The following is a 12,372-nucleotide window of genomic DNA, read 5'->3' as shown; positions in this document are numbered from 1 at the left end:
AAAAGCACGATTTTAATTACATGTAATTAAAACACGATTTTAATTACATGTAATTAAAAGAACGATTTTAATTACATGTAATTAAAGAACGATTTTAATTACATGTAATTAAAAGAACGATTTTAATTACATGTAATTAAAAGCACGATTTTAATTACATGTAATTAAAAGAACGATTTTAATTACATGTAATTAAAAGCACGATTTTAATTACATGTAATTAAAATGTAATTACAAGAACGATTTTAATTACATGTAATTAAAAGCACGATTTTAATTACATGTAATTAAAAGCACGATTTTAATTACATGTAATTAAAAGCACGATTTTAATTACACGTAATTAAAAGAACGATTTTAATCACATGTAATTAAAAGCACGATTTTAATTACATGTAATTAAAAGCACGATTTTAATTACATGTAATTAAAAGCACGACTTTAAATACATGTAATTAAAAGCACGATTTTAATTACATGTAATTAAAAGCACGATTTTAATTACATGTAATTAAAAGAACGATTTTAATTACATGTAATTAAAAGAACGATTTTAATTACATGTAATTAAAATGTAATTAAAAACGATTTTCATTACATGTAATTAAAATGTAATTAAAAGCACGATTTTAATTACATGAAATTAAAAGCACCATTTTAATTACATGTAATTAAAAGCACGATTTTAATTACATGTAATTAAAGCACGATTTTAATTACATGTAATTAAAAGCACGATTTTAATTACATGTAATTAAAATGTAATTAAAAGCACGATTTTAATTACATGTAAGTAAAAGCACGATTTTAATTACATGTAATTAAAAGCACGATTTTAATTACATGTAATTAAAAGAACGATTTTAATTACATGTAATTAAAAGCACGATTTTAATTACATGTAATTAAAAGCACGATTTTAATTACATGTAATTAAAAGAACGATTTTAATTACATGTAATTAAAAGAACAATTTTAATTACATTTTAATTACATGTAATTAAAAGCACGATTTTAATTACATGTAATTAAAAGAACGATTTTAATTACATGTAATTAAAAGAACGATTTTAATTACATGTAATTAAAAGAACGATTTTAATTACATGTAATTAAAATGTAATTAAAGCACGATTTTAATTACATGTAATTAAAATGTAATTAAAAGCACGATTTTAATTACATGTAATTAAAAGCACGATTTTAATTACATGTAATTAAAAGCACGATTTTAATTACATGTAATTAAAAGCACGATTTTAATTACATGTAATTAAAAGAATGATTTTAATTACATGTAATTAAAATGTAATTAAAAGAACGATTTTAATTACATGTAATTAAAAGCACGATTTTAATTACATGTAATTAAAAGCACGATTTTACTTACATGTAATTAAAGCACGATTTTAATTACATGTAATTAAAAGCACGATTTTAATTACATGTAATTAAAGCACGATTTTAATTACTTGTAATTAAAAGAACGATTTTAATTACATTTTAATTACATGTAATTAAAAGAACGATTTTAATTAAAAGCACGATTTTAATTACATGTAATTAAAAGAACGATTTTAATTACTTGTAATTAAAAGAACGATTTTAATTACATGTAATTAAAAGCACGATTTTAATTACATGTAATTAAAAGAACGATTTTAATTACATGTAATTAAAATCGTGCTTGGAGTCACTGCCTCCATGCATTGCATGGCAGGCACCTATTAATCTACACCCAATAGAACGCCTCTTTATTATTGGGGCCTGCCTCCACAGGCCCCAATAATGACATTGCAGCTTTCTTGAGCATGGATGCTAATGTTTAGCATCAGAACGCTGGGTCCAAATCGACGGGCACACTTTGGCAGGCCCCGGTTAAATTTCTTCAGGAATTTTCTAGTTTTGAATTTGTTACGTCTATGACTATAACAAGACTATTGTCACAAATAATACTAGGAGAATAAAGTCATAACCAGAAGAAGTCGTTGTATTATCAATTCATTCCCCGTAATACTACGACTTTACTAAGGTAATACTATGACTCTTGTAATATTGACTTTATTTATATATATATGAAAAGATACAACAGAGAGTTCACGTTTAAGTGCTGCAGATTTGATTTGTCTTCATGTGCTGCAGATTTGGTTTCTCTTCATATATATAAACTATTTATGACTGGAATGTGCGCTCATTAAAAATCTATGTCTTCAACTCAGAAACTGTTTTCATCTAATTTTTAGAGATGCAAATCAAATCAAGTTTAAAAATGAGGCACTTTCATTTGATTACATTTTATATGACCCAATATGCAGAAAGAGTATAGGCTGAAAGGTATTGGTTTATAGCATACTCAGGTTATGGTTTATAGCATACTCAGGTTATGCAGTGATTTTTGAAAACCAAGTAATTACTTTTGAAAATAAGTAATTACATTTAGTAAAGCAAAATTAATAAAGGATCTGGATTAATTTTCTGGGAAGTCATTTGTTATTAGAAACTAATAACTACTTCAAAGTAACTTGACCAAGTCTGTTTCTCAACCTGTCATTTATTTGCCTTTGCTGTCAAGCGACGCGGCACACCTGAGTTCAACAGGGGAAAACATAAAGCATAGAGGAGGAGCCCTGCCCTATGTGCCAATTTTAGAGCTCCTGTGATGTTTTGTTGTAACAGTAAAAATTAATTTAAGCATTCTTCCAAAGGTAAAAGAAACCTCAGAGGCACACACACCACATTCAAAGTTGAGTGAAAGCAGGAGGTTTCCAAGCAATTTTAACATTTTTCATTCATGTCTGACATTCATGAATAAAGGTGAAAATGTATAATTTTGTTGATGCTGTTGATAAATATGTTGACATTCAATTCAAAAATTAATTCAGCCATTTATAATTTGTAAAATGACAATATTGGAGTTTAAATATATACTTTAAAGCTGAAGGATACAACTTCAAACTAATCGCACGAGTAAAAACTGGATATTTGGAGCGAAGGAGAAGAATTATATCATCAAAAGTTTTAGCGTGGAGTTATGACTTCCGACCCACTTCGTTAGACCGTCAATATGCTGGCAACCAAACCCTTCTGTAATCTGATTGGATTAACCAATCAAATCAAAGGGAGAAAATATTGGTCTAAATTTATACTAGCAGATTCAATTTCATGGGAACTTAAGAGCAGTTCAACACCATTTTAGTTGTTAAAAGACTTTTGTACTTTTGCAAAAAAAAAAAAAAAAAAAAAAAAAAAAAAACTGAATTATTTTAGAGAATTTTACTGTTTTTCTACTGTACAAATCTTTTTTTTAAATTCAAATAAAATAAAATTTCAGACATTTTGATTTACAAGGTGGCAAAATTTATTTAAAACTACACATTTTAACTTAAAAGTCCAGAATTTATATAACAGATATTTTACTTACACACATTTCCATCTACATATGCACAAAGCATAAATGTTCAACCTTTACATTTTGGGTTACAAAATTCAATTCACTACCATGGAGTATTGAAGCCAGACTAGTATTTTTTCTAAGTGATGAAAATAAAGTAAAAATATGAAAAAAGTCATGTAATTAAAGTAGGTGCTTACAAGAATAAAATTACTTTAATGAGAAAAGAGACATAATAAGACAATAACAACACTAACACTATAATGTTGAAAATTAGGGGGGGAAGTAGTAATGTAGTTAAAATTAGCTTCTTGTGAAGTTTAACTTTAGTATTGGTTTTGCAAAAGAAATACTAAATCTTTTGACACACCAGAATAAAATAATCAATTTCAAAATATATAAATATAATGATTTTGCAGAACGAACCGCATGGTCTTGCTTCTATACAGAGCTTGATAAGACCATAGAAGCTTTGTTTCTCAGAACTTTACAATTCATATATAATTTAAATCGTGACTTCATAGTGAAAAAGTGTTAGTCTGGAATTAATACTCCATCATAATTCACAACTATGCAGTTTGATTTACAAGCACAAACAATTTCTGACTGAAATGTGTGCTCATTGAGCAGATTTAAAAAAAACACCTAGGCAGAGTTCAAACATGAGATGGGCTTCTCACCTGAATGAGTTTTTAAGTGCCGAGACAAACCTCCCTTCAGGCTGAAACCTTTCCCACATGTCACACAGGAGAACGGTTTCTCACCTGTGTGAGTTCTACTATGCCGAGATAAAGCTGCGCGTTGCCTAAAACTTTCTCCACAGGTCCCACATGAGAAAGGCTTCTCACCTGTATGAGTTCTCATGTGTCGAGATAAAGTTTCTTTTTGGCTAAAGCTTTGTCCACAGATGGCACACGAGAAAGGCTTCTCACCTGTGTGAATTCTCATGTGCCCTGATAAAGCTCCTTTTTGCCTAAAACTTTCTCCACAGATCAAACATGAGAATGGCTTCTCACCAGTATGAGTTCTCATATGCCGAGATAAAGTTTCTTTTTGCCTGAAACATTTTCCACAAGTCGTACACGAGAAAGGCTTCTCACCTGTGTGAGTTTTTATGTGCTGAGATAATGTTTGTCTTTCTCTGAACTTTTTTCCACAGGTGGTACAAGAAAAAAGCTTCTGGCCTGTGTGAGTTTTTAAGTGTCGAAATAAACTTCCTCTCAATCTGAAACTTTTTCCACAGGTAAGACATGAGAAGGGCTTCTCACCTGTGTGAATTCTCATGTGATGTGATAAAGTTTCTCTTTCTCTAAAACTTTTTCCACAGGTAGTACATGGGAAAAGCTTCTGACCTGTGTGTGTTTTCAAGTGCCGAAATAAATTTCCACTTGAGCCGAAACTCTTGCCACAGGTCAAACATGAGAAAAGTTTCTCACCTGAATGGGTTCTGAAATGAACTATTAAATTACTTTTTTTAACAAATTTCTTTCCACAGGTCAAACATGAGAACGGTTTCTCACCTGTGTGAATTCTCATGTGTTCACTTAAATAATTCCGGCTTAAAACTTTGCCACAAAGTTTACAGAAAGAAAAATTCTCATTCTTGTGTTTTTTGACACTTGATTTGTCTGTGTTATCATCATCATCTCGGATTTTCTGACACTCACCACTCACACCACTTGATCCTGGGTCAGTGTAATCTTTCTTTTCCTGGTTTTGGATATGCAATTGGACCCGGTTTACTTCTGGTTGCCTATGTTCCCTTTCCGTATACGTAGGAGTTACTGGGATGAAATCAGTCTCCTGCTTTAGTTTAAGCTGTTCTTTCTCAAGACTGAGACAGAGTTCCTCCTGTTCATCCTTTATCTGTGGAAGTTCTGATTCCTCCATTTCCTTTTTAACTAGGAGAAGTTCTGGTTCTCCCTCATTCTCACTTATTAAAAGAACTTGTAGTACTTTCTTTTCACAATTTATCTGTGGAGGTTCTCCTTCTTTCTCATCATCCATTACCCGCACTTGTTCTGGTTCCTCCTGTTCAACCTTTATCTGCACTTGTTCAAATTCGTCCTGGTCGTCCTTCATCCATTGAGCGTCTTTTTGACCCAAACTGGAATTTTTCTCCTGAATCCATGTTTGGTCAGTGAGAACATCCACTTTCTTTGAGCCACAAAGCTCTGGGAACTCTAAACAAACAAAAGAAAAAGAAAACAGGCTGATTAATTAATAACAGCATAAAGAAATAAAAACTCACTTTTGTGATTTCATGCAACTAGAGATGCATTAGAAAGTATAATCCCTAAAATTAGAGATGCAAATTTTCAATTAATGAGTTAATCTAAAGTTGACTGATCTTTCCAATCGACTAATGATTAATTGATAAATGACCGTTTTTGTTTCATGACATGAAATGATACGTTTTTAATTTGCTGAATCAGTAGTGAGGGTGACATTCTGCTCAGTCTTGCTTCCAATTCAGCTACCTTTTTGTTGAAGCACTCCTGTAAGCAGCTGTGAATGGTTGAGAAGTGCTTCACCATGCAGCACGATTGAATGAGGCAAACGGCTTAAGGGGAAACTTAAGGACCTTGTCGATATTTCTGAACAGAATCACATAAAGTGGATTTTGCATCCCACACCAAACTCTATTTGGGTTGTTTCACTTTGCTGTCCAGTGATGGCACCGCTGTCTTTATTTCTGTATCAACTGGCTCTGCTTCAGAATGACAGTATTATACCACATTATAACACTGGAAAAAGGTCTATGCGGGTGTTATTATTTAATCAATTGGATCACAAACATTGTACAGCTCATCACAGAATTTGACTTTGGAAATTGATTATTGTCATAAATTACAAAAAGGAAAAGGTAAAGAAATTGAGGATGTAGTTTGACACTTTGAGTGTAAAAGAGGTAAAGACTGTATTTTATCATCTGAGCAACATGGTGGGCTCATTTTATTCAGTCATCAGATCTACATGAAAGCACAGATCAAGAGGCCATACCTCATTTAACAAGACTTTTTCCTGTGCTATTGTTCCTTGCATATATGCAAAGTGATGTCTCAATCTTAACTTTACTTGGACCATTAATATATATATATTAATGGTCCATATAATTTATATATATATATATATATATATATATATATATATATATATATATATATATATATATATATATATATATATATATATATCCCTCTTCCAGCTGTTGTTTTTTTTTTATTTCTCTGATGAAAGAATTTCTTTAATACATGCCCAAATTTCAAATTGAGCTAGAAAAGAAAAGAAAAGAATCTGACAGGTGGGTGTCATACAGTAAAGTCAAACAAACTTTATTATGGTCTAACCAGAAAGCATGTCAACCGTAATAACGGCGCAGAGCTCAACTAACAGGGACACGCATATCAACACAACAGGGACGTCGCCGAAACGGACACCTTGCGTAAAGCTGACAGCTATAGTAATTGATAAAGAGTCTTTCTCCGACCCGCTGACTGCGGCGGTTTCACTCGGCTTTAAGGACGACGACAACAAAGACAGCGGAGTTAAATTTACGTACCCATTACGTACCCGTTTACAGAGCTGTTCGGTCGCTCTGTACCTTATTTTCCACGGGGGAACCCAGTCCAGGTGACTCTCCTGTTTGGATGAAGTCTGTTCGGGTCGGTGGGTGATCCTGTTGTGAGTTGCAGGATGGACCGCGTTCAGACCGCCATGCTAACGCAAACACAACCGACCCAGGCTAACTCCGAAGGTGGTCTTAGCAAAGCCTTATTCAGCTCACGCAACATAGCGAAGCTACCGCTGCTAACCCCACCAAACAAACCAAAAAGAAAAAAACAAAACAAGAAAAGTCTTCTTCTTGGTTTGATGAAGGTTAGTAGCGCACGTTTCTTACTCAGTACTGACACCTAGTGGGTAAAATAACAAGTAAATCGAGAGAAGGCAAAAAAATAAATAAAAAGTGAAGGTGTATTTTAACAGACACACACCTAATTCTTGTTAAATTTTCCTACTATACATGAGTGGCTGTGTAAGTTCACGACTCTCTTCAATGTACTGGATGAATTAAAATTATGGACTGACATGATTTATGTTGAATATTACATTTTTGGAGCACACAGACCATGACTGAGGACACATCTGCACACCACCTGAACACTTCCTGTTCTTATAATTTTGGTGTGTTTAAAAACTTATAGAACTTTATATATAAAGTTTTATACACTTTCTAACACTTTATGACAGATGTGCAAAGCTGCTCAGTTTTTGTGTTCCAGCATAGCTTGTAACTGAAGTCAACTGGACTGAGAGATTGAAATATTGTTAGAAACATAATGGAGGACCTCGGGTGCAGAAACCAAGCAGATGAATGAGGAAAAACTACTATGCCTTTATGTTCTTAAAGAAAAGTAGAAAGAATGCACCAACAATGAAAACATCTATTTATTTTCCCAAAACACAGTGCAAACATCTTTATTTTACATAAAGTGCATAAGTGATTATCAACTGCTATTCAGTTACTATTCAAGCAACTGATGGAAATGAACTGAGCAGGACACTGCAAGTAAAACATGTTTTCTTTTATAATGAGCCATTTGTACAAAATTTAATAAGATAGGAAGCAAAACAGCTATGGAATAATACATTTGTTAAGTTTTAGTTTCTCCCACAGAGCTAACATTCATATTGTGACACTTTTTGAAAAATTCATTGCTAAGCAATATCAGGTGAAAATCACCTGATTTTATACCATGCATGAGAGCCACAATATCAAAAGCTCATAAAAAGATCAGATTAGAGCTCCAAATAAGCTTTTTGGCTTGGAGAATTCTGACAAAATGCCAGAATGTAAACTTGTTAGTCCACTTGTCTTCATAAATGTTTATTCATTTATTGTTGTACTGGAAAGAACAACAGACTCTAACTAAGTGAACATATGGTCGTAGTTTAGGATTTTATTTTACTTTTTGTACATTCACAGTGAGTTTTACACACATTATGCTTTGAGACAAATTGTTCCCTTTTGTTATCAGATCAATGAGACCTTCCTTCCACTGTTACACATTGGATTAATCCCTCTTCCTCCCAGAGTGGTTTGACAGACATAGTCCTTTAAAAAACGCTTTTTGATTTCAGCGTGACCATCTGTGCAAGTGCTTATTTAGAGGTGGATTTGGCCTGAAAGCTGGAGAGATCATCTCTTTACTCAAAGACCTAATGCTACAATAAACTCATTTGTTTTCCATTATCCCGAGACATACTGTGAATAATATGTACAGGGTAAAGTCAGGAGACAGTTTAAAGTCTCTTTAAAGACAGAGCAATGTATAACAGTGACATAAAAACTATTTACAAATTCATGCTATATATAAAACAACTGACTTGGTTGAAGTACAGCATGCAAAAGCAGAACCCATGTACGGAGGCCTCAGTCCTCAACGTGGCTGTCATAGGTTCAATTCCTGGCCTGTTGATCTTTCCTATATGTCTTGTCCCTCTAACACAACAAACTTACTATAAAAGGACAGCACAGCCAAAAAAATCATTTTAAAATAAGAAAGTAGTAGCCTACTCGGAGCAGAAGAGAATAGGCAAGGGAAGTTACTGATTTCTGCGACAGACAGGCGACCTGTCCAGGGTGTACCCCGCCTCTCGCCCGGAACGCAGCTGGAGATAGGCACCAGCACCTCCCGACCCCGTTAGGGACAAGGGTAATCAGAAAATGGATGGATGGATGGAAGTTACTGATTTCAAAGTATGTTGCAGCATGAGTTTTTCCACAAAATTTCTCCATCACACCTTTGACAGAGGCATACGTGTTTTTGTTTGTGTGGTCAGAGATAAAGTACATCGGTAATGTGTGTAGGAAATTCCACAGCTAACAAAGATGTGTGCAAAACATTTAGCTTGCTATGTCTAGGTTTACAGTTGAACCTTTCACTTCAAATGGTGCAACTGGGCACATTAAAATAAATAAAACTTTTCTGGATTGATTTGGAGTTTTACAAAAAACCAGAGGCAACTTGGAGAGGAGCTCATCTTGGCTGGTTTGTGACCCAACTGCTTTTGAACAAGACATATGATTGTACAAATGGACTGAGCTAAATGTTCATATCTAGAAAGTTCTCAGAACCGTGTGTTAGTCAACTTCTGTCAAGATCCATTATGTACAAATATGTCGACATGTCAGCAAATGTCAGACCTTAACCCACATGAAGATCAAACAAACATGCATTGCATGACTATACAGATACTTTGAAGACCAGTAAAAAAAAATCACTTCACTGTTTGAGAATGCTACAAGATTACACCTTCTTACCTTTGTGAGTTTTCATGTGATCTGTCAAGTCGACACTCTGAGTGAAACAAGCGCCACAAATTTCACACAAGTACAACTTTTTAACTGCATGAGTTCTCATATGCACAGTCAAATGACCTCCTTGACGAAAGTTTTTTCCACAAGTTGGACACGAGAAAGGCCTCTCATCTGTGTGAGTTCTGATGTGTCGAGATAAATTTCTCTTATCACTAAAACGCTTTCCACAGGTTGAACATGGGAAAGGCTTCTCCCCTGTGTGGATTCTCGTGTGCTGAGATAATGTCCCACTATGCCTGAAACTTTTTCCACAAGTTAGACAGGAGAAAGGCTTCTCACCTGTGTGAGTTCTTATATGTTTCGTCAAGACCATTTGCAGGGTGAAGCTTTTTCCACAAATCACACAGGGGAAAGGCTTCTCCCCTGTGTGAGTTCTCATGTGTACAGTCAAATGATTTTGCTGCCGAAAACTTTTTCCACAAACTGTACATAAGAAAAGCTTCTCTCCTGTGTGAATTCTCATGTGTTCAGACAAATAACTTCGAGCTAAAACTTTATCACAAACATTACAAGAGCACAGGTTCTCATTTGTGTGTTTATTCTTCTGTTCTTTTACTTTTTTGGTACCTACGTTGTCGCGTCTACCTCCAGTTTTTTGATACCTCTTATTTTGTTTCAGTTCTTTATCTCTATTTAATTCAGAGTTCTCATAATCAATTCTTTCATCGTATTGGTTCTTTTGAAGCCGGTGGCTGCTTGGATCTGGTTCCCGATTATCTCTTTCATAAGGAGGAGTTATAACAAAGGTATCCGTCTCCTGCTTGATTTCAAGCTCTTCCTCCAGACTACTGCAGTATTTGTCATGTTCATCCTTTATCTGTATAGATTCTGTTTCCTCATGTTCATCCTTTATTTGTAGAGATTCCAGGACTTCCTCATGCTCTTTCTGCCAGAGAGGTAGTTCTTTCTGCTTGTATTTTATCTGTGGAACTTCTGCTTCCTCTTGGTCCAAACTTCTGCATCTCTCCTTGCTGCAGAAACTCTGGTTAAGATCAATTCCCTTCTCCACCTGCTGTTCAACATCTAAACAGGAAGAAAGATAAACATGTTTAATAATGCAAATATAACAGCACTTTTTTTTTAAATCTCAAAGTTATTTTTATTTATTTTTTTATTAACAACAACCTCGACTGACCAAAGTGAATCACAATAGCTACAGGATTGCAGATTGAATGGGTATGAGATCAAATGAAAACAAGAGCCACAAAACAATAGTTCCATAAACTTCATTCAATTAAAGATGTTTTTGGAAAGAATTGACCCCTAGGTTCAAAGTGTGACCCTGAAAGGTGAGAGTTTTTTTTTTTTGTAGCCCTCAGAATGATTTGAAGTGGCCCATGACCACAAAACAAAAGGATTCCTTGAATTTAGGAGTGCACCAATTTTATTAACTTTGAGAGATTGGTTGATACTTTCATGAAGCTGATCTTATCTTTTAGGCAAAGCTTTAAAGTCAGCACTGTCCATTTCTGCTCTCTCCATCACAGAGGGATGACAGATAGACCAGGACACATTATGATATTGCACGGACAATTTTGATGCCACATTTTGAACAATTTTGAGAAATCTTGCACTGCTTTCCTAAAAGGAATCAGTTTGTAACAATAAGAGCAGAACTAACAGAATGAACAGATAGATATGAAATTGAGGTAAAGTGAAATGAATCTGTGATAACAGGGATTTTTCCTTCAAAACAATAGGAACACATATTGATCTTACCATTTTAATAAGACTACAATTTCAAAATGTCTCATCAAATTTAAACATTTATTTGAGTGAGCTTTGGGGATTATGCATTTCTTATGCCAACAGGAAATGTTTGGCAAAAAAAAAACTTTCTTTGAACAATAGTATAAATTTTGTGACTGTTTGACCTGCACAGATTTCGCAATAAATAGAAGTACAACTTTTAGAGCAATAACTATAACAGCTGAACTCGTAAATTAAAACAGAAAGTAAGAACTAAAACGTCAATTGCTAGGACGGTTCAGGGTATTAGAAATAAATACATCATTAAACATTTGAGGTTATATTAACATGTCAATAAACGTCTCAGAAGTATGTTTTAATTTCTAACGTGAACGCAGACAGTGTGCCGCAATATTTTATCTTTGGCCCAGAAAAAAAAACAAAAACAAAAAACAAAGTGAAATGGCAAAAGGACGAAATAGCAAACCACCGCCATCATAAAATGATCACCTTGATCAAGTCATTAACCTGAAATTCAGATTCCTTTCACCTTCGTGTTTCCATTCAGCTTCTGAAGTAATCGTTTTAGCGTTAAGTTCTGCCCTACTGTACTTATTTGCACGTCTCGGAGCAACAGAACATCAGTACCTCTTATTCTCTGCAGGGTTACTTGGGGTTTCCAGCTGACGTCAAGAAGTTTACGTTGGCGGTCCAGCTGCTCCTCGTACTGGACGATGGTTTTATCAAACTCTGTGAATATTTCTTCAGCTGCAGCGGCCAGTCGCTCCCTGATAAAATCTCTCAGAGACTGAAACAGAGCCATAGCTGCTGCAGAGACATCAAAAGACATGTCGCACTGCTAACTCTGCTAAAGGGGCCGAAAATTCTTCTTCGTTGTGTGCTGGACGTC

At 34.3% G+C, this 12,372-nt stretch overlaps 2 protein-coding genes across 4 annotated transcripts; both read right to left on the bottom strand.

Annotated features, from left to right (window-relative positions):
• Positions 1-3,342: 3,342 nt before the first annotated feature.
• Positions 3,343-7,215, bottom strand: LOC129371920 (gastrula zinc finger protein XlCGF57.1-like). Of its 3 annotated transcripts, none has more exons than XM_055048795.1 (2): positions 6,954-7,215; positions 3,343-5,574 (listed from the first exon to the last, which is right to left on the bottom strand). In XM_055048795.1, exons 1-2 carry the CDS (start codon positions 6,955-6,957, stop codon positions 4,037-4,039), a joined length of 1,542 nt encoding a protein of 513 aa, XP_054904770.1. In that variant the 5' UTR covers positions 6,958-7,215; the 3' UTR covers positions 3,343-4,036. The 3 variants fall into 3 exon arrangements, with proteins under 3 accessions (XP_054904770.1, XP_054904771.1, XP_054904773.1); XM_055048796.1 differs by having other exon boundaries at positions 6,965-7,215; XM_055048798.1 differs by having other exon boundaries at positions 6,996-7,215.
• A 1,117-nt stretch (positions 7,216-8,332) lies between these two features.
• On the bottom strand, positions 8,333-12,334 carry LOC129371922 (zinc finger protein 567-like). Its single transcript, XM_055048800.1, has 2 exons — positions 12,111-12,334; positions 8,333-10,796 (listed from the first exon to the last, which is right to left on the bottom strand). Exons 1-2 carry the CDS (start codon positions 12,310-12,312, stop codon positions 9,703-9,705), a joined length of 1,296 nt encoding a protein of 431 aa, XP_054904775.1. The 5' UTR covers positions 12,313-12,334; the 3' UTR covers positions 8,333-9,702.
• Positions 12,335-12,372: the final 38 nt, after the last annotated feature.

This window comes from Poeciliopsis prolifica, unplaced genomic scaffold, assembly GCF_027474105.1.
Source record: "Poeciliopsis prolifica strain line A6 unplaced genomic scaffold, Auburn_PproV2 SCAFFOLD028, whole genome shotgun sequence".
In the NCBI taxonomy this organism is placed as follows: domain Eukaryota; kingdom Metazoa; phylum Chordata; class Actinopteri; order Cyprinodontiformes; family Poeciliidae; genus Poeciliopsis; species Poeciliopsis prolifica.
The sequence above is the reverse complement of the archived record's forward strand: the minus strand, read 5'-3'. Positions and strand labels throughout refer to the sequence as shown.